Genomic DNA, 23,741 nt, shown 5'->3' with positions numbered 1-23,741 from the left:
CCTTACCCTACTATTATTAAGCCCTAATAACTTAGGGTATAATAGCGCTACTTATAGCAATCCCTACTATCGGGTAAAGTATATATCTATAAGGTTAACGGTACCGTAAGTGTCTAAGTATATAGGGACTTCGGTAGGGTTTCGCCCTAATATCGTTATAGGAGTTTTAAGTAACTATCCTATAAGTATTAAGTTTACTAAAGGAGAGGCGTTTACCCTAATATCTTGCTTTTTCCCTATTTTACGGTATTAAGTCTAAGAGTCTTCGCTAGGGTTTCTACCTTTAGAGAATTAGTATATTCTATAGATAGGTGTCCCAGCTTATTATATTAGAAATATATAATTCCTAATCGAGTAGAAGATCCTCTTCCTCGATAACGTCCCTTAGTTCGGCCCCTAGTAGGTATATCGCTAGCTTGCTAGTTATCGGTCGAATCGGTAGTGTTTCCTTAACGATTCGGCCTAGCTTATCGGCCTCTCTAATTCCTTCCCCTATACGTACCGCCTTAGGGTATAGCACTACTTCTATTCCCGGTTCCTCTAAGGGTAGAAGTAGTATTAGTGCGTCGTCTCTTATTAATAGTAGTATCCTAATATCGTTAGGCGACTTATATAAGCTCTTCCCGTTAGTAGGTATAGATAGGTGTCGAATAGAGGTTAATTTAGTCCCGAAGTTATAGCTCTAGCTTAGCGAAAAACGTAAGAGCACGCGCCTTTTCCGATAGGCGTTCGAAATACCTCTCTAAGGAGTTAAGGTATAAGCTAAACTCTAGGGGGGGCTAGCCTTCTCGTTAGCGAGCCTCCTCTAATTACGTCGCTAATAGTATCTCCCTATTCGTAGTATCCTTAATTAAGACGAGTATCTATTCCTTAAAGTATACCTAATCCGTGCTATATTTAGTTCGGTTAATCGGCGTCTATTCTTTAAGGTATCGGCGCTATCTCGCTTTATAGTCGCTATATATATAATCTACCGTATAGAGGATCTTCGTTTCGTCGCGACGAAAGCGTTTAGGCGCTGCCCTAAAGGCGTCCTCTAGATCGTAAGTCTAGTCTAAACGTTTCCGTGTATTAGTAGGTTAGGATAATTAAGCGATATTTTTGATCTTAACCTCGCTACCGCGACTACCGTCTAATTCGGGGGAGTAGGACCGTCGACGCTTCCCTAAACGGATAGCGATAGCACCGGCGCGTTTAGCAATTTCCTCCTCTAATTATATAACGCGATCTTATAAGCGTTTCGTCTCCTCTAGCTCCTTAACGCGCGCTTATAGGGCCGTAAGCTTTTCCTTATAAGATAGTTATCTTACGCCTATAGGTAGCGATATCTTCGATATAGTTATAACGCCGTCTATAGTAGGGGTCTATTCCGAGGATATATCTTCCTATTCTTCGTCTCCCGAGTAGATACTCGATATATATAATAAAGAGGCCTCGACTAGTTAACTACTACGTCGCGCTATAGGAGCGTTACGTAGTCTTCTCTAAGTAGCTATCTCTACTAGGTAACTAAAAAGGCAAGCTTTAGAAATTATAAGGGAACACATATCACGGTACGATTAGTTAGGTAGTAGAGATAGCTAGAGGTACTGCGCTATATATATTATATTCTCCTTGTCGTAAGACTAAAGCTTGCGAGAAGAGGGATTTCTCCTCTTCGGTCGGAGTAGCGAGTGGTCTATAATATACGAGCGGGGTAGGCACGATTCCCTGCCGATACCCTGCCGATATATTAGTACTACGTACCCGAGTGCTTTATTAGCCCGTACCTCCTAGTAGCGCTCTTACACCGCTTCGTTCGTTGCTATAGGTACTTAATATTAGATAGTGCTCTTACTATACCTTATAACGCTTCTATAGACCTAGTTATACTTATATATTAATATATTCTTCGTAGTCTACCCTGCTACCTAATCTAGACACGGCTAAAGGCGTTAAAGTAGTAGGCCGCCTATGGGAGCCTCCGCGTCTACGTTTCGATAGAGACTCTATTTCCTTATTATTAGAGATGGTCTCCTATTCTAACCGCCGCCTCCGTATACTAGGCTGCCTCCTACGGCCGGCTTGCCGCACGCTAGTCTACTTGCCCGGTCTAAGAGCGTCTGTCTTACTTTTAGACCTTATCCTTATATTAGTCTTACGACTCTTACTAGCTGCTATCTAACCCCCTAGGGACTCGCGTAGTCTATTAACCGCTATGCTCTTAGGGATAGGCTATATAGCATTTTTCGGACGTCCTCGAAGGCTTATTGCGATCTTAGGGTCGAGAATTCGGCGGTAGGGGTTATAAGAAGTAGACTGCCTTAAGTGCTACCGAGGGTAGACGTCCTACTTTATTAAGAATGCCCCTACTTTTAATTTTCTATAGATTATATAACGATAAGGAATTCCTAACTACTAAGAGATATTATAGCCCTCCTTATAATTCCCTATAGGTTCTAGCTAAGGACGGGATCTACTTAGTATCGATTTTAAAGCGTAGCGATATTTATTAGCTAGTAGGTCGAGTCCTAACTAAGATATTATTATACGAAGCTCGCCTAGGTACTTTAACCTAGGCTTAGAGTATTTCCGTGCGGTTAGTACTTTATCTTATAAGTAGTTATCGATAAAGTCTTACTCCTAGTTAATAAGTATACCCTCGAGCGCCTTAATAAGTCTATATAAATAGCTCGTTCCGTTAAGTAGATAGCTTTTAACGTTGTTATTGCTAGCCTTAGTGCCGGAAGTTACCTAAACCCCGAAATTACGGTATTTTTTAATAGAGTAATATGCCTACTACGCGCTTACGGGCAAATAGGTCTTATTATATTTAGGATACGTATAATAAAATACGCGGTTAATAAGCGATATTATCGAACGTTATAGATAATATTATAAAAGCATCCTAGGTAGTAAGTAGTAAATTCGCTACTATAAGGCAGTTATATTTCCTTAGGATTATAAGGAGATAGAACTTCTTATATTTATTTTAGATAGACGATAATAAATAAGATTAACTCTAACCTTCTATTTTTTATCTCTATAAGAGGTCTTATAAAGATATATTAAAATAGCCTACTAGTTATTAAACTCTTTATATAGGCGCACCTATGCCTTCTTATAATCCTCCTTAGTCTACGCGAAGGCTACGTACTTCTATATCTTAAGGACGCCCCGGTAGTTATAGGGCATAGGCGCGGTACGGTCGTTTTATAAGGACGGGCCGCCGTGTCCCCCTCCTAAGAGGACGGCTTCGATATCCCCCGAAGTTAATACTATCTACGTCTATCTATTACTAGAGCTATTATCGTCGCTATCGTTATCTTTCTTTACGTCCTTCTATTTCCGTTTAGTATTAAGAAAAACGTTAGAGTTAATATAGTAGATATATATTTACTATTAGCTATCGGGGAACTAGTTATCTAGGGCTACCTTTATCTGCTAATCGTAATCTATAATAACTACTTCTAGGAGCGGAATATTATACTTCTTATTTAATTGCCTAATCCCCTCCGTAAGGAATTAAAACCCTTTACGTTTCTCGTTATTAATTAAACCGAATACGGCATTATAGATAGACTTAAGGTAAGTCTGCCCTATAACCTAGAAGAGCGGTAGTTTAAAGCGATTTATATTATACGTATTATCGAAGCTTATTATTTCTAGAAAGCGTTTCTATATTTAAAGATAGTATAGGAATATCTATATAAGGCTAATAAAGCGATTAAGCTCTATTACCGACCACCTAACGATATATAGAATGCCCCTCTCGTTAAAGAGCTTAATTAAGGCGGCTATCGAGCTTAAATCGCTAAGCTTCTCGCGGCGTAAGAGAGCCCTAGCGTTATATATATCCTTCCTCGTATAGAGCGTATTAGGGTGTTTTTCTTTAATAATACTACGTATATCGCGCGCCCTTATCCCGACCCGCCGGCTTATCGCTTTAACTATTGCCTTTATAGAAGCAGTTAGCCTCCGATAGACGGGATAGGCTAAGAGACTTATACTATAGTTATAGTTATATTAGCTATACTAAGGATCGGCAAATGCCTATAGAGTCTATATATAGTCGTTCTATTTTAGGGCCTCTATAATAACTTTCTACTTATAGCTATAATTATAGGAGCGTTTTTAGCGAAGACCCGAGCCCTTAGATAGGCGAGGCTCACCGTACCGGTCGCACTAAAATATATATCTCGTCGTTTATACACGACTACCTAAGCCGTTGCGTCTAATAACGCTAAATCCGTTTTCCTTTACGAACTCGTTTACTTAGCGTTAAAGTTCCTTAATCGATAAAGCTATAGTGCCGGGGATTAGCGGGTTAGGGATAGGCATAGTTACACCTTAGTTACTAGACCCCGTATTAGAGAAACCGCTCTATTCTTCGTATTCTTCTTAGTCTTAGCTTAGCGATAGTAATAGTGCTAGTAGTAAGGGTAACGGCGATAAGACTAGGATATCTAAAGCAACCCGCTATAGACTAGATATTTAGTAATATTTAGCTAACTCGAGAGCTAGTAGAGTATCGAACTCTACTTGCCGCCGGGCGAAGTCTAGGGCAGACTAAAAGCGGGTTATAGTTCCTATAGAGCCGTTTCTATCCTCTAACATTAATTGCTCTCGAAGGCGCTATCTCTTAAGCTTATCTAGGTCTAGAATCGCTAAGGTAAATAATCGCTAAGTACTATAGCCGCGGAAGCAGTTATCTAAGAAGATTCTTAACTATCGTAATTCCTAATAGGGTTCGTCGATACCGCGGTTACTATATAGTCTTAGGAGACTGCTAAAGAAGTTCTCTAGCTATATTATAAAAAGGTTATATAGAGCGTTATTATTACTATCGCCGTAGTAAAGCTCCGGATTAAATAGAGGACGGGACGCTTATTTATACTACCTCCTTAGATAGTAGCCGAAAGGGCTAGTTTCGCTGCTTTTAGAGCCGCTTAAATAGACCAGGGTCTCCTATACTTTTATAGTAGGGTAATTAACGCTTTAATTATTTATAGAAGACTAAAAGGCTTCTCCGTATATAAATAGCTATATCGACGAAAGATAGTTATAGAAGGTTAGTATATATATATCGCGAAGATAGTATAGGCAAAGAATAGTGTATTTTAACGTATTGTTCGCCGTGCTTTAGTATAAAAAAAGATTCTTTATTTATATATTAATATACTCCGATTTCTCTCGGCCCTTCCTCCGCAATATCTCGGATATCTATCTTCTATCTAATTACCTGCTTCCTAGATACCTTTTTCCGTTATAACCTCTATCCTTTATATGGCCTAGATACCTAGATCATAAAACTACTTCGCGACATTATACGAATCTTCTGGTCATGATAAGTGGCCGAAGTGTAAGACCGGTACGGCTGGCAGGATGGCGGTGTCGGTTGGGTGGGTCTGACGCCAGGTTTGGAAGTCACCAGCCACACGGCCCCCGTAACGCGGCCCCCGTAGCAAAGTGGTTCGGCCCGCATAGTCATTGCCTTGATAATTTCGACCGCAAGGTTGTTATTGTCTTGCACATTAATAACCCAACTAAGCGGCACAGCGCACTCCATGTCGTCTTAATGCCAAGGATTATTAAACCAGGCTTAGATAGGCAAATGATAAGTGGAGAGCCTGCAATTGATTGGCCCATATTAAATAACATCCGCCGGTACGAGGTACCCCCCAGAAGCAAGAAGTCTCCTCCTGCGCAACCCATTCTTCTCTGACAAGGCGAGACAAATCAGAGCACTTCGTACCTGCTAAATTGTTAGGCATTGAAGACCGCAGAAAACGAACTTGTCCTCGATGTTGACTTGAAGATTCGGCAGTTCATCACTTCATTTCATCAGCCATCGCTTACCACCCGTCATGGCCACAACAACAAATGCCGAGAAAGGCATTGCCGGCCGCATTCGGCGCGCTTCGCTTTCTGTCATAAATGCGAACACCCAACTAGGAATGTGGCAAGCTGCCGGCACCGCAATTGCACAGGCCCCAACTCTCACTGAGCTTCGTGACATCGAACTCGGTGGCAACAACATCATCTTCAACGCCCAAGGCCACTCGGCACGCCTTGCTGCTGTTCACGAGGGTACCGGTAGGTTGGTGCTCGTGGAAATGAATGCTACTTGGTCAAACCCCAGCGGCCTTCGTTCTGAGAAGACGCCTGCGGTGGATGGCCAATACATACGGCAAATTGGTGAGACTGGTGCAGATATCGCTCTAGCAGCTGAGAATCGGAACAAACATGGCCAGGAAAAACACCACGGCCTATTCCGGGGACACCACGACGGCCACGAGAAGGCAAAATGGGTCGCGACCAGTTTGCATAGCTTAAAAGCCTTTTGGAAATTTTTCCTCACGCCATCAGGATTTCTCATTACCATTGGTTTTCTCAATGTTGTTGTTCGTCATCCCCTATCATCGCCGCCTTATGGGAAGGGGTGACGTGGACTCTAGAGTTGCTAACATGACGTTGCAGGCATGGGGAGTAAGTCCTCCAAATCACTGGGTTAAAATCCCCGAGTTGCAGTCTTGCAGCTCATTAATATCCCTGTTATGATAGCAATAATCCAGACATCCCTTCCCTGAATGCTAACAATATCTTGGTGTCTGCCTAGGCGATGCTCTTTTTCCTTCTCCTCAAAGCCGCCCCGGCAATGAACCATCCGAGTGCCGATGACGACGACTCCCCTCGGAAAATGTGGATTGAAATTGACAGTCAGATTCTCAATGCTCTGTTCTGCGTCACCGCGTTTGGACTCGCCCCTTTGCGCTTCCGCGATTTGTACTGGTTCGTGCGAGCCGTTCACTTCAAAGACGAGACGGCTATGCGGAAGCTGGCCAACCAGACCAAGTCCTGGTTTCGGCCGCCGCTATGGGCTAGACAGAACGACGAGGCGACAACAGTCAAAACGACGTTTACGGGCCAAGTCGCACCGCCGACGCCCGTCTGGAAGCTGGGCTTTACCATCTGGATGATGGTTTTGAATACCTTGCTGCAGGCCGTCTTGTGTTTTTATATGTGGCACTATGACCGTATTGATCGACCAGTAAGTGAATGGCAACAGCTTTCTTCTCATTCCATTTGTTCTTATTAGTCATTGGCCGTGACAGCTGACCGCTGCGATTTAGTCATGGGCAACGGGGACTTTCATCGCCTTGGGCTGTGGCGTGGCTATGTTGGCTGGTCTTATGTCATGGTGGGAAGGACGCAAGGTTAAAAATATTGAAGGCCCGGAGGTTACCGTAGTCTAAGAATAAGACTACTTGTCGAGACATGATTATGCCCTGGTGTGTAAGCCAACATGACGCCAATTCAAGTAGCTTCTTCCACGGCCCTCAAGGCACGGCAAGAGGCAGTAGCGGCGGCGTTAATTATTGAGATACTTCGTAACCCCATAATACCACCTCTTTGCAGTACCTCTTAGAAGCACGGCTACCGTCATATAGGACATGTGTCAAGATCGGAACGCTCATTCACTGTGCTGCCTAACAGGCAGCAAGCAGTTCGTAATGCCATATTAGTGATGGATTCGAACCTTCTAGGTGACGTCGTCATCTATGCTGCCTGGGTGGCAACATCGCCACTCAGCCCAAAATCACAAGAATCGAAGCCAACTTTTCACCATCACTTAGATAGAGAATTAAGAGTCTTTCGTTGCCCGATTCACAGGGGATCTCCTTCCCGATCGTTGCTCAGTCATCCATACTGTCCGTGCCTCTTGTTGTGTGACAGGGCGTCTGCGAGGAGCAGAGTGGCAGGGCGGATCCCGGTCTCTCGGTGGAGGGCCATAATAGGCATGGTACACTAGACGGGCGCGATAGCGCGCATCGCGACGTTTAAGGTTAGCTGGATCCTATTCTCTGGATCCTATTCTTTAGGTAGGTAATCCTCGGCGGAACTAGGCGGGCAGTCCCCCACATAGGCCGGAGCGCCCCCCGGTGCTATATATTGGCGCCGTATAAAAGGCTCGGGAGGACGTAGGCCGTGATCGCATATCGTGTCCACCGAGGAGGGATTCTACGCCGGGTATTTAAGAGGTTCTGGAGGAACCCTGCGGCCTTCCTCGCCTTCGCGGCCCACTTCTCTATATATGTGCGGAATAAGAGCTTTCTGTCGTACTAGACGCCGAGCTAGCGCAGGTCCTGCTATGGCTCCTTTTCCACGGGCCTGTGCCAGACCGACGGCAGGCCCCCCTTATATCTCGGTCTCGTAAAGTGGATAAATTCTATCTTACCTAGGTTAAACACTACCCCGTTATCGGCTCCCCTCTAGATCAGCTCGCCCGCGGCGCGCGTGGCCCGGGCGGCCGTCTCCTATTAGGACCGGCCCCTAGTCAGGGTTGCCACGTTATCTGCGTAGCCGAAACGCGAGTTCGGTTCCCCTATAGAGTAGATGGGCGCTATATAGAGGAGGAAGAGAATCGGGGAGGCCGGGGAGCCCTATAGCAGCTCGTATATTAGGGGGGTTGTCGGCGTCGTTATATCCTTGAGCTGTATTCTGGCCGACCACTGCTCTATAAAGCAGTCTGCCCACCGGACCAGGTTAGTTGGCCAGCCCTGTTCCCGGTTTCGCAGAACCGTGTCAAAGGCGCCCTATATATCCATCGTAACTAGCGTGGCGACTTTCCCCTTAGTGAGGGCCGTCTCCGCGTCGTGGAGCAATACTAGCGCTAGGTCAAGCGCTGAACGTTTGGGCAGGGCGCCCGCATGCTGGATATGGATGACCCTTTGAGTGATCGCAGCCTAGGCCAGGCGGCGGGCTATTGGGCGTTCGAGTCCCTTGCCGAGGCAAGCTAGGAGGGAGATCGGCCTCCAGCCTCTCGGAAGAGACAGGTTCCTCTTGCTAGGCTTAGGGATTATTATGACCTCTGCTGCGCGGAAGCAGGCGGAGTGGTAGCCCAGGTGTAGGCAGCCTTCGTATAGTCCTCTCACCTCGCCGATATGGTTCCAGACGCAAAGTAGCATTCGGACCGTGATGCCGTCGATCCCCGGGGAGGTGTTGCCCGTAGAGGTGCAGGCGCACGCCGCATCCGCGAGCGTGACGCTGCAGTCGAGGGTCCTCCTGGGGCCAGCACCTCTGGGGCCCAGGGGTCCGGGATGTCGTCCGAGGCCCCGCGCCTTTCTAGGATCTTGACTCGGAGCGCGTTTGCCTTTTCCGTCTAGGTCTCGAAGACCTGGTCGCCTACCTCTATAGGTGGGACCCGGAACGGGCTCGGTTTCCTCGACCACCGCATGATCTTATAGACATCCTAGCTGCTCTCGGCGCCTTCTAGAACAGTCTGCCAGAAACGTCTCTTAGCCCGCCGTACCGCCCGGCGCAGCTCCCACCGGGCAGTCTGTTACCTTTAGGTGGTAGTAGTAGTAGTAATAGTATTGATTACCGTCTGGGACTACCTTTTTTAGTTGTATTACGCCCGGAGGGTTCCCCCATAGGGCCATCTAGGACTACCTTTATTATTATTATTATTATTATTATTTTGTATTGCGCCCGGAGGGTTCCCCCATAGAGCCACTACGCTAAGCTACGTACCTACTATACATGGTTCCATCGCACCTAAAGCCCCACGCTTCTTTTCATCTCCCTCCGCCGATGGCTCTGCTAAGACCACCTGCCCCTACCCCTGCCCCTACTACCCCTATCACGCTCTAATTACTAGTAGCAATAGCTCTAAAGATAGAGGATATAGTAATAGGGAGGATGATTAAGGGGACTAGGCGGAAGAGACCTTTTTTCTTTTTTTTTTAAAATAAGAGGTAGTTATTACGGCTCTAAAGGTCCCTCTATTATTGTGCCTTCTATTATATATATGGGTCACGTAACCTACTCCTTATACGGGCGGTGTGTTTTAATTAGCCTAAAAGTTTTACCCCTAGGTCCGCTGCGCTACTAGTTGGCTAGTTAGTTATATAACCTACTAGGCACGGCAGGCTCCTATAAAGAGGGATCCTAATAACCACCTGCTAGAACCTACGGAAGCATCCTTATAGATAATAATATAGGTATACTAGTCTCGCAATAAGTTAAGTATTATATACGAAATTAATCGCTTCTTATATAATGTTTCCTTATCTAGCTTTAAAGGGCCTAAAATAAAAGAATTAAGTTATTTAGGCTAAAAATAAAGCTGCTATAATAGATTACTTTATAAATCTCTATAGAGACGCGTCTTTATTATAGTGCACGAAAAGAGGGGGTGCACGAGAAGGTATTAGCTTACGTTACATTAAGATAAGGCTAGTAAACCCTAATTCTCCTACGTTTAGTAGATAGCGGGCCCCGGAGGAAAAGAAAACGTTCATTGCCTATCTAAGTATCTATTATAGACTAATAGCGCTATCCTTCTATATACCTTAGATCCTCCTAGTATTAGGACGTATCTTATTATCCTTATCCTAAATAAGAAATCTTTTAACTATAGGTTAATAAAATTAAGACTCTATTAATTACCCTCCGCCTTAAAGGTAATATATTTAAGTAATTAGTTTATACCGGTATAGCAATTGCCTATATTTATTACCATATAAATAGATATAAGTTTATAGTAATATAGTATGCAGGGTAATAAGCGTATTAACGGCAGCATGCCGAGTCCGGACTCACTCCGAGTGCCTCGGTATATCTAGACCTATAGTATAGATTACTTGCTAGATATATTTAAGACGAAATATAACGATTGTACTTTAGTTTCCCTTATCGGCCCCACCGGTTATTATATATATAACGCGGAGATAGGTAACTTAACCTGGGATTACTTAACCCCGGATTCCCCGTGCTGAGAAATCTAACCTGATACATCGACTTTCTTATCTACGTCGACGGCTAAAGGCACGAGAGTATAAAGGATATACTTTGCACGTAAGTGGCTGCCATTATCACTTTTATCTAACTTTTTCACCTTATTCTACCAACAAAGCTATGGCTCAAGAAAACCTCTCCCTCGTCCTCGCTGAGCGACCTACGGGCGATATCATCGCTGGTCGCACACTCACTCAGAAGAAGTCCACAATTCCCTCCGCAAACGACCTCAAGAACGGCCAGGTCCTTGTCGAGGTTCTCTACCTCTCTCTCGATCCCGCTATGCGCGGATGGATGAGTGGTACGTCGCTCACGTGACATACTGTTCGCGTTCCTTCTTAACTAACCCGAGGTCAAAGAGGTCCGCTCCTATATCCCGCCTGTTAAGATTGGTGAGACCATGCGCGGCTTCGCTGCTTGCCGCGTTATCGCGTCTAAGAGCACAAAGGCCAAGGAGGGCGACTTCGTCTCCGGCCACGCCGGATGGACCCAGTACGCCATCTTAGACGAGAAGCACTTGGACCCCGCGTCCAGCTATCCCGGCCTCCAGGACCCCATCGACATGCTGTCTGCTCTAGGACTCACGAGCCTGACAGCCTGGGTTGGCATGACTAAGATTGGTCTCCCTAAGGTTGGCGAAACGGTTGTCGTGTCTGGTGCTGCCGGGGCGACGGGCAGTGTTGCTGGTCAGATTGCCAAGATTGCTGGCGCAAGGGTCGTTGGTCTTTGTGGCAGTGACAATAAGTGCAAGTGGCTGGTTGATGAGCTGGGCTTTGACGTCGCCTTAAACTATAAGGCCGACGACTTTAAGAACAAGTTTAAGGAGGCGACTGAGTCATATATTGACGTTTACTTCGATAATGGTAGGCAACTACGGGACTCTTCTTTCTATAAGTGAGTCTATGGCTAACCATGACCAAGTTGGTGGCGAAATTCTCGATATGGCTATGAGCAGAGCCAAGGAACACGCTCGCTTCGTCGAGTGCGGCCAGATCAGCCAATATAACACCCAGACACCCAAGGGTCCGACCAACATCACCAAGGTCGTCACCATGAGAATCCGCATGGAGGGCTTCATCGTGTTCGACCACGTCCAGGACTATCCTCGAGCGCGCAAGGAGCTCGCTCAGTGGATGGCAGAGGGCAGGCTCAAGAAGACAGAGCACGTCCTTACCGGGGGCTTAGAGGTTGCCGAACAGGGTCTTATTGATTTATATAAGGGCGTAAACCAGGGAAAGCTTATTGTCGAGGTCAAGCCTAAGCAACTAGCTCACGGAGGATGAGCTAAGTAGGCATAATAATTAGGGACTAAAGAACTCTTAGTTTTCTATCTAATAAGCAGGAATAATTCATCCTTAAATATACAGCTATATTAAAAGGAAATAAGAGATTCTATATATATAACGGTTATAGAGAGTTGTCAGAGGGAGCAGACTGACGGTCTAATCCGCACACGTATAAACTCCGGTGAAAGAGGCAGGTCAGACACAAGGACTTGAGTCAGGTATCGATACAGTAGAGGAACATTGCCCTAATCGGGATACACGGGAATTGGCACTGATTCAGGGCCACCACGGGTCCCAGATTGGTATCTATTCGTATAAATACCCCTCAATGTCGCACAGATAGATAAAAACATGCATCATCGTTTGGACTCAATTGTGCCTGCCTTATCCTTCCGCCCGCGCTCTCAGCTTAAAATTCAGTGGCAACACCCACAACTACGCAGAGTCAACGTGACGCGTGCATCCCTCGCAGGAGGTAAAACACACGATGACACTAGGCCCCAATATCAGAAGGGGAGGTGTACATCACCACACTCAAGGAAAGCCTTGACTGGACCCCATGGATTAGGGTATCAAATCATGGGCTCAAACGCACCACATCTGGGAGTACGTTAACCCAGAAGGGACCGTGGTGCTCGAGGAGCCCTGAGGCCTAGCTGGGAAGAGCTACTCGAGAAGGTAGGGCAGAGGCCCCCGAGGAAGCTTTCCCAACGAAGAAAATAAGTATAAGGCAGCAAGGAAGACTTCAATGAGAAGCTTCAAGATGCCAAGGACCTCTTTAGGTACAAAGAGAAGACCTTCCAGGATCAATTGGACCGCTTCAAGGCTAGAGAAAAGCCATGATGCAGATCGAGGAGGTGATCAAGAAGTCCATCAGTGAGGGGCTCCAGGGCGAGACCCTGATACAGCTGACGCCCGGGACAAGATCAAAGAACTCAAACAGAAGGTTCTCCCCTCAGCGGAGGAAGAAAAGAACCTTATCGATGAAAGGTATCATCAAATCATCAACAAGAAAGGAACCGGGACTGGAAGGCCTGGGCAGAGCAGCTGGACCAAGTCATCCTGATTCAAGAGACCTAGCGGTCTCGACTATTAATGACACAAAGATTCGTCAGGACTTCCTCAAAGGGACCGAAGAATGGGACCCTAGCTGGCCCATGACGATTAGGCTGCTGGACGCACTCCTGGAGAGAACAGGACTCCCAGCAACCCCTTTGCGCACCCTGATTGCCGACTTTAAAAGGGAGGTTGGATTCAGGAAGAAAGGAAACCTCAGAAGACCCCAGGGTCAACAACGCAAACAACGCTCCAAGATCATCTGATCAGAGGACTAGGAATGGCCCAGAGGGGTCACACAAGTGCCCGGCATGTAAGCAACACTGGGTCAAAAGGATGAGTGGTGGGAAAGCTGCTGGACCTTTAGAGCGATGTTCCAGAAAGACCCCGAAGGATGGATTCCCAGGGACCACCTTAAGGAGGCCATCAACCAGCACCTTAAGGAGAACCCCTTGGACAAGACCAAAGCCATGGAGTGGAAGCCAAAAGCCAAAGACATCACAGTCCGCAGAATAACAACAACTCGAGCAAACAGGCTAATACAGTGTCGCACGTGCATAGCACTAATACGAGTGAAGACTCTCTCGAGGACAAGGCCATCTATGATTCAGGGGCTAGCGTACATGTCTTTAACGACCTACGATGGTTCGATGAGGATACCTTCACCTGGGGATCGTCAGAAGAAGTCCGGGCAGGAAAACTCCTCCAAGTCAAGGGGTAGGCATGGCCGTTATCCCAGTGAAAAACGGGATCAATTTGAAGCTTGAGAGCAGCTACTACATCCCAGAGATGCCAACAAGTGTGTTCTCAGCTCGTCAGGGATTGTTGCGAAGATCTATGGAACCAGGTTAACGGCACACTCTACCATGAGCCCACAGGGCGCACTCTGGTCAGTCTGCAAGAAATTGAAGACCAATACGTTATTGCAAGCCTCTCAAAGCGGCCCCAACACAGCGTCTTTGTCACAAGCAGGGCTCCTAAGCCACCAATGGGTGGGCAAGCAGACCTTTGGCACAGACGGCTAGGACATCCGGGGCCAGAACCCTTAGCCACCTAACCAAGATGGGGACCGGCCACGTGTGAATGCGAGGTCTGCGCAACAGGCAAGGCAAAGAGGCAGGTCTCCGTGAGGAGCCCACTTTACGACCCAGAGGGCCGGAGCTCAATTTAGCTTCGACTTACACCCAGGCCCGGTGGCCGGATTCGGGGGTGAAAAGTACTTTGCGCTCTTCACATGCATAACGACCAGGATGAGGTTTTATTACGCGTTGAAGAGCAAAACCGAGGTCCGAGATGCCTTCAAGAAGCTAACATCAATGCTAGAAACTCAGTACGGGATAAAACTGATCAACCTGGCTTCTGACGGAGAAAAAGCCCTTCTAACAAAGGAGCTAGTCAAATTCATCGAAGGATTGGGCATTCGGGTCTTCCAGTCAGCTCCATCCACGCCCACGCAGAATGGGCATGCAGAAAGGTCCGGGGCCGTGGTCAAAGAAAGGGCCCGGCTTATGAACCTGGACTCCCGCATCCCGGAGGAGCTCTGGACCGAGACCTACCGCACAGCAGTGTATTTGCTCAACCGTACGCCACTTAAAGGATCTGATCATAGCTGGAGAAGCCCACACGAACGATGGTGGACCCATATGAGGGACCACAACCCTCTATACGGCCACATCAAGCGAGTCCAGCCGAGCATAAATCACCTGCGTGTCTTCGGCTGTGTGGCCTACCCAATGACAATCACTGCGTTGGAGCATGTAAAGTCACATAAGACGCAGTCCCCGCTTGAGCAGAGAGCTCATATCGGTTACCTGGTGGGCTACAGATCGACCCATCAATATGTCGTGTGGATACCCTCGATCCGCCAGACCAAACTGATGGTCTCGGCGAATGTACAATTTGATGAGTCAACAATGTACGATCCGAAGAGGAAGAAGACGCGGAAGCCTTCCAGGTCTATACATACGATGTTCTTCGTCAAATGGTGGCGATAGACGTCCCTGACGACGAAGACATAGAGGAAGCAGGAGTGCGCAATTACTCCGATGATGAGACAGATGACGGAATGACGCCGTACACCTCGGAGTCAATTGCGGCACCCTCTGCAGACGAGGCGACACAAGAAGCACCGAATTTGAAGACTTCGATGAGGGCTACAACGGACAGTGCCTATATTTCGCCTCCAAGCACTTCAAACAGTAGGGTGGAGGAAGAAACCTCGCCCTCCCCACCAAGCTCTGTCACCACTAGCGTGACCCAGCAGGAGGTCACACACCACGGAGTCAGGACCCGGAGGTGGAAAACTCAAGCATTATCTCGAGCCCTACGCGGACCGACCCGGAGCCTCAGGTATCATTAGGCACGCCGATCCTAGACGTATTGAATGAGCGATTGAATGAGCCGCCTGTCGATCCGGGGGGTGGTGCGCTCGAAGAGCCACAATGGTCAGAATTCGAGGAGCTGTCTCTGGGGGTCGGGGAGAGCCCGACCCCAGAGTCACAATCACAACCCGAAAAACGACCCCGCAAGGCGAGGACAAGTCTCAGGATAAACCCGCCAATGTGCTTGAGGGCAAGAGACAGAGGAAGCCGAAGAAGGCCTTCATCAATAACATCATTGCTAATGCCTCGAAGCACAGGCTTCACGTTGAGGATATGCCTCCTGTGCCAACCTCCTTTAAAGCCGCGATGGCTTCGGAATACGCCTCCCAATGGATAATGGGGATGGGGCGTGAAATTGAGGACCAGATGAAGCTCGAAACGTGGACCAAGGTGGCCAGAAAGATGGTTGAAGAAGCCGGCCACTTCATAATCCCGTTGCGATGGGTATATGCATATAAACTGGATGAGCAGGGCTACGTCACTCGCTTTAAAGCCCGACTTGTGGTCCGTGGAGACCAGCAGCCGGAAGACAACGAGGACACATACGCGGCCACACTACGAGCAAGAACCTTCAGAGTGTTAATGGCCCTCTGCTGTCTTGAAGACCTTGAAACAGAACAGTACGATGTGAAAACAGCGTTTCTGTATAATAAGCTCAAGCATGCCATCTATTGTCAGATGCCACCAGGCTACCTTGAGCCTGGGCTATGCTTGAAGCTTCTCAAGGACTATACGGGCTTCGAATCGCTCCAAGGCTGTGGTTTGAGGAGCTCGGCTTCTTCAAGAAGCTGGGCGCTCAACAACTCGTCGAAGATGCCTGCGTGATGACTTATAAAGGAGTCATCATCTTCTTCTTTGTGGATGACATCGTGATGATGTATCCAAAAGAAAAGAAGGCCGAATGGGAAGAACTTCACGCTGCCATTATGAAGGAATATACCATCAACCACATGGGGAACTTCGCTGGTTCCTAGGGATTGAAGTCATCAGGATAGGGCCCAGAAGAAGCTTTGGCTCGCTCAAGCCTCGTATCTCTCGAAGATGGCCAAGAAATTCCACATTGAGGACGATGATCAGATCCTTGGCGTGCCCCAGATCCCGATAACGACCGAAGAGCTCAAGCCATACGAGAAGACGGCTACTAGGGACGAGGTTCATCAATATCTCTCTCTAATTGGCTCAATTCTTCACCCAGCGATTCACACCAGACCCGACGGTGCGTTCCCGGTTGGAAAACTGGCACAATTCAGCCATAACCCGGGCCCGAAGCATAGGAGAGAGGCCAGGAGATGCCTGGCATACCTCTATCACACGAGAGATCGCTGCATCTGCTTCTCAGTCAAAGAAGCTGAACGCAGGTTCCTCTGCGCTTCTGATTCATCCTTTGCAGACAACCCGGAGACTCGAAAATCCTCACAGGATATGTCTTCTTGTTTCTAGGCGGACCCGTTGACTGGAAGGCTACGAAACAAGCGACTGTGACGACGTCGTCCACAGAGGCCGAATTGCTGGCCCTGTCAAGCGCGGCGAAGGAGCAAATGCAATTTTCCCGGCTAATTAAAGAGCTTGACATCAAGGTAGAAGGCACCAATGAGCTATGGTGCGATAACCTGCAGACCATCAGGCTCCTGACTGAACTAAGCGCAAAGCTCAAGACGAACCTTAAGCACATCGATATCCATCGTCACTGGCTTCGACAGGAGGTTCAGGAAGAAAGACTCCAGATCACATGGATCAAGTCTACGGAGAATCCCGCTGATGGAATGACAAAGGCCTTCCCCAGCAAAAGCACGAAGCTTTTGTCAAGCAGCTAGGGATGCAAGGGAGACCGGTGGCACCAATTGAAGCCGATGCGCCGGAGGACAGTTTCGACAGTATCACCACCCAGAGAGAGATATAGATGCTCTCCGAGCATCACCCAGGCACGGGATGGACCCATCATTTTGCTGGTATTGACTTGTTAAAATGCTCCTGGTCACAACACCAAGGAAGACATCATGAAGAGCATCTCCCTCAACGGTAGTAGCCTCACTCGCTGGATATTTGATAAGATTGGATGATTCGTCTGTCTCTTTTGCTTGTTTGCCTCACTCACCCAGTGAGACCGAGGCAAAGGGGTGTGTCAGAGGAGCAGACTGACGGTCTAATCCGCACACGTATAAACTCCGGTGAAAGAGGCAGGTCAGACACAAGGACTTGAGTCAGGTATCGATACAGTAGAGGAACATTGCCTAATCGGGATACACGGGAATTGGCACTGATTCAGGGCCACCACGGGTCCCAGATTGGTATCTATTCGTATAAATACCCCCTCAATGTCGCACAGATAGATAAAAAACATGCATCATCGTTTGGACTCAATTGTGCCTGCCCTTATCCTTCCGCCCGCGCTCTCAGCTTGCTGAGAAGAGTCTATTAGACATAACCACTGCCTAAGTTAAGGGGACAAAGGTCCTAGTTATATATATAAGAACGGCGCCTATATAGGTCGGGATACCTCCTTAACTAGGGCGGAATGTCGTTTAATACTCCTACTTGTCCTAGTCTAAGGGGCATTACTTCCGACCTCTTAGTTATACTCTAACGGTAGCTAGCTAGGATGCCTCCCCTACGGACGCTAAGTAGTAAGGCTAGTTGCGTACTCCTCCTACTCGTTTTAATCTATAGGGCCTATCCCTAGCCCTTTACCTTAGTATTCTATAGACCTAGTTAAGACGCCTCCCTTAAAGGCTACTAAGTAGTAAGGTCCGTTACGTACTCCCCTAACTAGTTATAAGTCTATAGGGCCTATCCCTAACCTAGTACTATTATTTATAGGTGCTAGGATACCTCCCCTTATAGCTATTATAGAAAAGAGCTATTAGGTACTCCTTTTACTAGATCTATATTTATAGAGCTACCTTTCCTAGCCTACTTTATAACTTTCCCTATATTCTAAGTAGTAATCCTATACTATACTCCTACTTATATAAGACCTAGTATACTTCTAAATACCTTAAACCTATTCTTTAGTAGTACTTTTATAAGGCCGTCTATAACTTATTAGTTTATTAAGATATATTAAAGGTCGACCTCGCTTCTATACTACTTCTCTTAGATAAAATACTATTAAATATTAATATACTTTATTCTTTTATAAAACTAAGGATTTCTTATTAGTATAACTACTCCTTAGTTATCCTTATAATTAATTATAGCTACTAGTATATATCCCTCCTTTTTTACTACTTATAGCTTTATTAAGACCCTTTTATAGCTAGATAGCTTCTTTTATTACCTAGGTTTATCTAATATATTCTACTTTATAAGATAAGAGGGCTATTAAGGACTACTATTTTAATAACTAGCTAAGAGTACTACTCTTAAAGTTAAAAATATAACTTAAAGTCGACCTTTATATATCGCGGTCTCTAGTTTAGTCTAAGTTATTAAACTTAGTTAGTAGCTTAATTTCCTTTTTATATACTAAGTATAGGTCGATTATAGCTTTTATGTTAGCAGGTCTCTTTGCATGCAAAGGGTGGGGTTAACCGGTGTGTTATATTCGTCTATCTTCTGCTCTTTAAGGGAGGGAGGAGGCCACGATGCTAGCTATGTGGCCTCATCCGTACACGTGACAGCGCAAGTGAGCTAGCTAGATGAGTACAATAGATTACTATAATTCCCACACTGGCAACTTTTCTTTTGCTATAAGAAGCATAGCAATGATCCATCTAGGTTCAAACGAGAAGAAAGACCTAGTTATATAGGTCATAATAACTATGCCGTTATAGCTATTTAAAGTCCGGTTGTGTGGACTACCCATAATAGGGATCCTAGGGAACGGACGAAAGAAAGACGGGCTAATTAACTGCAATAACCATTTAATCATTGGCGTCATAAGTAATTAAGGGCGTTAGACGTATCCTTCTATTCGAATTATCAGACTATTAGTATCGATAAGGCGTTCTAGGGCTCGGTTCGGTGATGCCTTTATTATAGCATTAGCTAGATTGTCTGCACCGTTGATCTAACGAATCTCTGCGATCTCTCGTTGCTCGTACGACTAACGAAGGGCCATAATATCGATTATTAATCGCTTCTCCTTCGTTGTGCCTAGTTTAATAAGACATTCGTAGAGAGAGTACGAGTCCGTATAGACGATTAGAGGGATAGAAGGAAGTCCGAGACGGTCAGTGATTATCTTTAAAGTCGTTAATACCGATATACTAATGTCGAATCTATTAACTATTCTATAGATTTCTAAGGCTAAAACGCTTTAAGTTATCCTTTTATATTTAGTTAAACTCTAGTAGATAATATTGCCGTTAATCCTAAACTCTTTCTCTTTATAGTTAGTCTCGTTAGTAAGGACAATAACGTAACCGAGTTATAAGGATAGGTCCTTATTATTTGCAAACGATCCGTCTATAAAAGATCAAAAGCTTTACGGTGGCGAGATTAATAGGTTTATAAATAAGGCCTCGTTCTTAGTGATCTATTTACCATTGCAAGCGCTTATTTATGTGAAAGGCTGGCCCGGAGTTTATTCAACAAGCAGGTGCCTAGGTGTTGTCTATCTAGAGCTAAGGAGGAAAAGAAGCTGAACTCGAGGCGTAGCCTCGAGTGCGAGCTTATATTGCCCTTCTCGGAATGTTCTCGCAGCTTCTGGGTCCGCGGAGCGGGGCCGGTGTTGCCACCGGAGCACGACCCACCGGACCCGGTACAACCGGGTCCACCAGCCGGGCACAGCCCGTGACATTTTAAAGCTTTACAGTCGTTGTTATTAGGGGTCTAGACTTATGCTGCGATAGAAACGTTAAAGGAGGCTTCGGGTTAATAGATTAAGGCAATATACGATCCGCGCGCTCGTTGCTCGACGTAGCGTTGGCTATAATCAAATGCTCTAGGGTCAATAGTGGCGATTTTAGAGGCTTGTCCTTTCTGCTAAAGCGATAGGGATCCTATATCTAGTAGGGTAAGTTTTGCACTATTGAAGTCAACCGTTATTCCTAGGGTCATCGAAGTCTTTGGTTTAGCTCGAAATTGTGCTTCCTTAAGCTTTTCTTCTTCACGGGCGGAAAAGCTGTCTGTTCTAAGCATAAGGGTATTATCTATCTGCATTCTAACAATGCCCAACGTATTAGGGCCGGTGTTTGTGATCAAAAGGCAGGAATCATAGGTTAAAGTAGACATATTAAGGTTCTTAAGGTGATGTTGTTGATATGTACGATACCAATAGACTCCAGCTTCTGCAATTCCGTATAGGGGCTTAATAACACGAATGATCGTTCTATTTGGGTATTTGTCTTGCAATTCGGTGGGCAAATAGGTCAGAATTGTCCGGAATAGCTCGGTTTAGGATTGTGGGTATGCTTGAGTGATGTCGCGAAGGGAAAGGGTCATGCCGTTGCCTTGAAGAAGTCCGGGGGCAATAGCTAAAATAAGTCTTTGACTAACGCGTTGAATTGTCGGGGATTGCGTTAGTAGGGTGGTCTTCTCAAAGTCGCTATGTCCTTAAACAATAAGTCGTGATTTCTTATACGGTTTAGTGTCTTTGCCTTTGACTTCACGAACTATTCGGGAGCGAAAGATGTAATGATTACCGTGAATTATTCGACCGTATCTTTTAAAGCTAAATACACCTCGTCCTACGAGGTCAGTGATCTCGATGTTATCGGATTCTTTAAATGGGGCGCCGGGAGCAGTGATGATGTCTCGCAGGGATAAAAAATGGAAGGTAAGAGTCAATCTATTCATTGTCGTCTATCTAAAATGAATATGAGAAGTTCTGTCTCCTTATAGTCCTGAGGGAATATGACTGCCTTGTGGTGGCGAATTTGCCACTTGCCACCCAGGGTGCTTTTGTAATGTTATCTAGAACGTTCGATGACATCGCTTATCAACCGCGTATTTCATTATACGCATCCTGAATGCGACATGATGCCTTCATTCCTGAGTTTGATGGATAAAGCGTATGCATCTTCTTCCTTCTAAGTTAGGAAACTTTAGCCTGGAGGAGCGGTCATCATAATCAAATCCTTTGGCTTGTTCTTAGATCCGGGTGGGCGTCCTCTCTTGCGGGGTGCCGGGGGGTCAGGTCGGGCAGGGGTTTCTTCTTCGTCCTAGGCAGGGGCAGGAACTTGAGGGATTGTGGAGTCATCACGCAGGTACGGCTGTACGTGCGTGGAACGAAAGACTTAGGGGCCATTGACTGTATCAATCGTAACGTTATGTCCGTCAATCGAAGCAATCTTGAAAGGTCCTTGCCAGCCGTCTTTTTCTCTCTAAACACGAACTTCACTTTGCAGTGGGAGGGATAAAACGTCGGCGGTAGACGGTCCGTTGCGCGTGCGAAGGGCATCTTTAACTTATCTTTCCGCTAAGAGTTAGCGGAGCGTCTTCATCGCTTTCTGCATCGCGGCCGACCTTTTTAGGGTAGAAGTAGAAGGGGGCGATTCCACAGTTAAACGAGGGTAGGCGCCAAAGACAAGCAAAGTTAGAACAATCCCGTCAGGTCTAGCTATGTCGTTAATAGCTTTTACAACCATTTGGAGCACTGCTTCGGCGGAGGTGACGTTACTTAGTTCCGCGTTTAGGATGTCATACGCGCGTCGGAGGGGGGCGTGATATCTTTCAATTTTTCCGATAGACCAATTGTGAAAGGCCTCTAGTGAGTTGATACAACTAACTAGTCCCTATGCTGTTTACTATCAAGATACAGAAGAAAGGAAGAAAGAAAGAAAATCTACTACAAAAGAGCATAACGGCTTTTTATAGCTTCGAGCCAATGGAAGGTTCTAGAAGCTAGGCGGCGCAGCCGCCGTTAAAGCGGCTTGCCCGTTACATTACCTCCCTCCCTTCCAACGTTTCCTCTTCCGTGGGATCGTGGCAATCTATGTGAAGAAGACTTAAGAAGGTGACACTCTTTTGATGTTTCTTCCATTGCTTCTATGCATCAGTGTGTCGAATAGTGGCGAGGGGCTCCCACGTAGGCTGCGAGTAATCATGCCATTTTACGAGCACCTTCTTATGCGTACCTTCCATTCTTTCATCCAGAATTCTTTCGACAAGGTACATCTCTTGGCCGTCCACCAGCACCGGCGGGGCACTCTCTTAATTGATTTTCTGCGAAGGCAATGGGTCTCCAGGGACTAGCCGGAGTAGATCGACGTGAAAGACTGGATAGATGCGTCTAGGCATATCCAACCTATAGGCATGTGGGCTGACTTCCGCGAGCACTTGATATTTGGCATATAACCAATCGAGCTTCTTGCAGGGTCGCGATGTTTTAACATTTCTTAAGTTAAGGTATACCTAATCCCTAGGCTTGTATCTCGGTGCGGCTGTCCTATGCTTGTTGGCTTGCGCTTGCTGTATTTCCTGGGCCATAGCTATCGCTGCTTGCGCAAACTCCGTGGCGTCCTATAGTCTCTGAATGAAATCCTCCGCTGTAGCTTCTCCCTGTGTCGTGTCTTCCGTTCTTCGATGCTCAACTAACTAGATTGGCTCATTATGGTAGCTATATATAAAGAAGAACGGACTCAGTCCGGTAGAGGTTGCTTCCCGCTCGTTAATAGTCGCTATCGCGATTAGAAGCAAGTCTAACTAGTTCTCTTGCAGATAGTTTGTCTATATCCGAAGAATCCTCTCTACCTCTTGGTTCATTCGTTCTGTTGCACCGTCGGTTTGTGGATAGTACGCTATCGATAACCGTTGCTCGATCCCTAGCAGCTAATAGAAATGTTTCCACATACCACTGACGAACTAGGGACCCCGATTACTAGTTATAGCCGTTAGGATGCTATGGACAGGGTAATGTCGTTCGAATAGTCTTCTTGCAACCGCTTCTGAAGAAATATCGTATAATCCTTCGAGTTCGACGCCTTTAGTGAGTCGGTCCGTGACCACCATGCAGTTCGTCGCGCCATCCTTCCCCGACGGTGGGAGGTTAGTGATAAAGTTAATAGTAATTTCGCTCTATATACGTTGCGGAATAGGGAGCGGCTTTAGGAGTCCTTTTTTTATATCCCTCTAGATGGTGTTTCGTCCGCAAACCTCGCAGTTGCGCATAAACCGACGTATATCGCTAGCGGCACCCGGCCAGAAGAAGCGTCTCGATAGAGTCGAGTACGTAAGGTCCCTTCTAGGATATCCGGTAATATAAGAGTCGTGAGTTTCCTAGATAATCCTCGTACGTAGCGGCTCCGAACCGGGTATCTAGACGCGTTCTCTAAAGCATAGTAGGCCTCTATTGTCT

At 46.4% G+C, this 23,741-nt stretch overlaps 3 protein-coding genes across 3 annotated transcripts; all 3 read left to right on the top strand.

Moving 5' to 3' along the window:
* Positions 1-6,637: 6,637 nt before the first annotated feature.
* On the top strand, positions 6,638-7,235 carry HRG_05296 (alpha-L-rhamnosidase C; the record flags this gene model as incomplete). Its single annotated transcript, XM_044863767.1, has 2 exons — positions 6,638-7,030; positions 7,113-7,235. The coding sequence occupies 2 exons, from the start codon at positions 6,638-6,640 to the stop codon at positions 7,233-7,235; spliced, it is 516 nt and encodes a 171-aa protein (XP_044720299.1).
* A 3,664-nt stretch (positions 7,236-10,899) lies between these two features.
* Positions 10,900-12,062, top strand: HRG_05295 (zinc-binding dehydrogenase domain-containing protein; the record flags this gene model as incomplete). Its single annotated transcript, XM_044863766.1, has 3 exons — positions 10,900-11,080; positions 11,139-11,642; positions 11,701-12,062. The coding sequence occupies 3 exons, from the start codon at positions 10,900-10,902 to the stop codon at positions 12,060-12,062; spliced, it is 1,047 nt and encodes a 348-aa protein (XP_044720298.1).
* Positions 12,063-15,562: 3,500 nt separating this feature from the next.
* On the top strand, positions 15,563-16,327 carry HRG_05294 (reverse transcriptase (RNA-dependent DNA polymerase) domain-containing protein; the record flags this gene model as incomplete). The annotated part of the gene is made up of 1 exon (XM_044863765.1): positions 15,563-16,327. The coding sequence occupies one exon, from the start codon at positions 15,563-15,565 to the stop codon at positions 16,325-16,327; it is 765 nt and encodes a 254-aa protein (XP_044720297.1).
* Positions 16,328-23,741: the final 7,414 nt, after the last annotated feature.

The sequence above is a fragment of the Hirsutella rhossiliensis genome, assembly GCF_020360975.1.
Source record: "Hirsutella rhossiliensis strain HR02 chromosome Unknown scaffold00005, whole genome shotgun sequence".
In the NCBI taxonomy this organism is placed as follows: Eukaryota; Fungi; Ascomycota; class Sordariomycetes; order Hypocreales; family Ophiocordycipitaceae; genus Hirsutella; species Hirsutella rhossiliensis.
The sequence above is the reverse complement of the archived record's forward strand: the minus strand, read 5'-3'. Positions and strand labels throughout refer to the sequence as shown.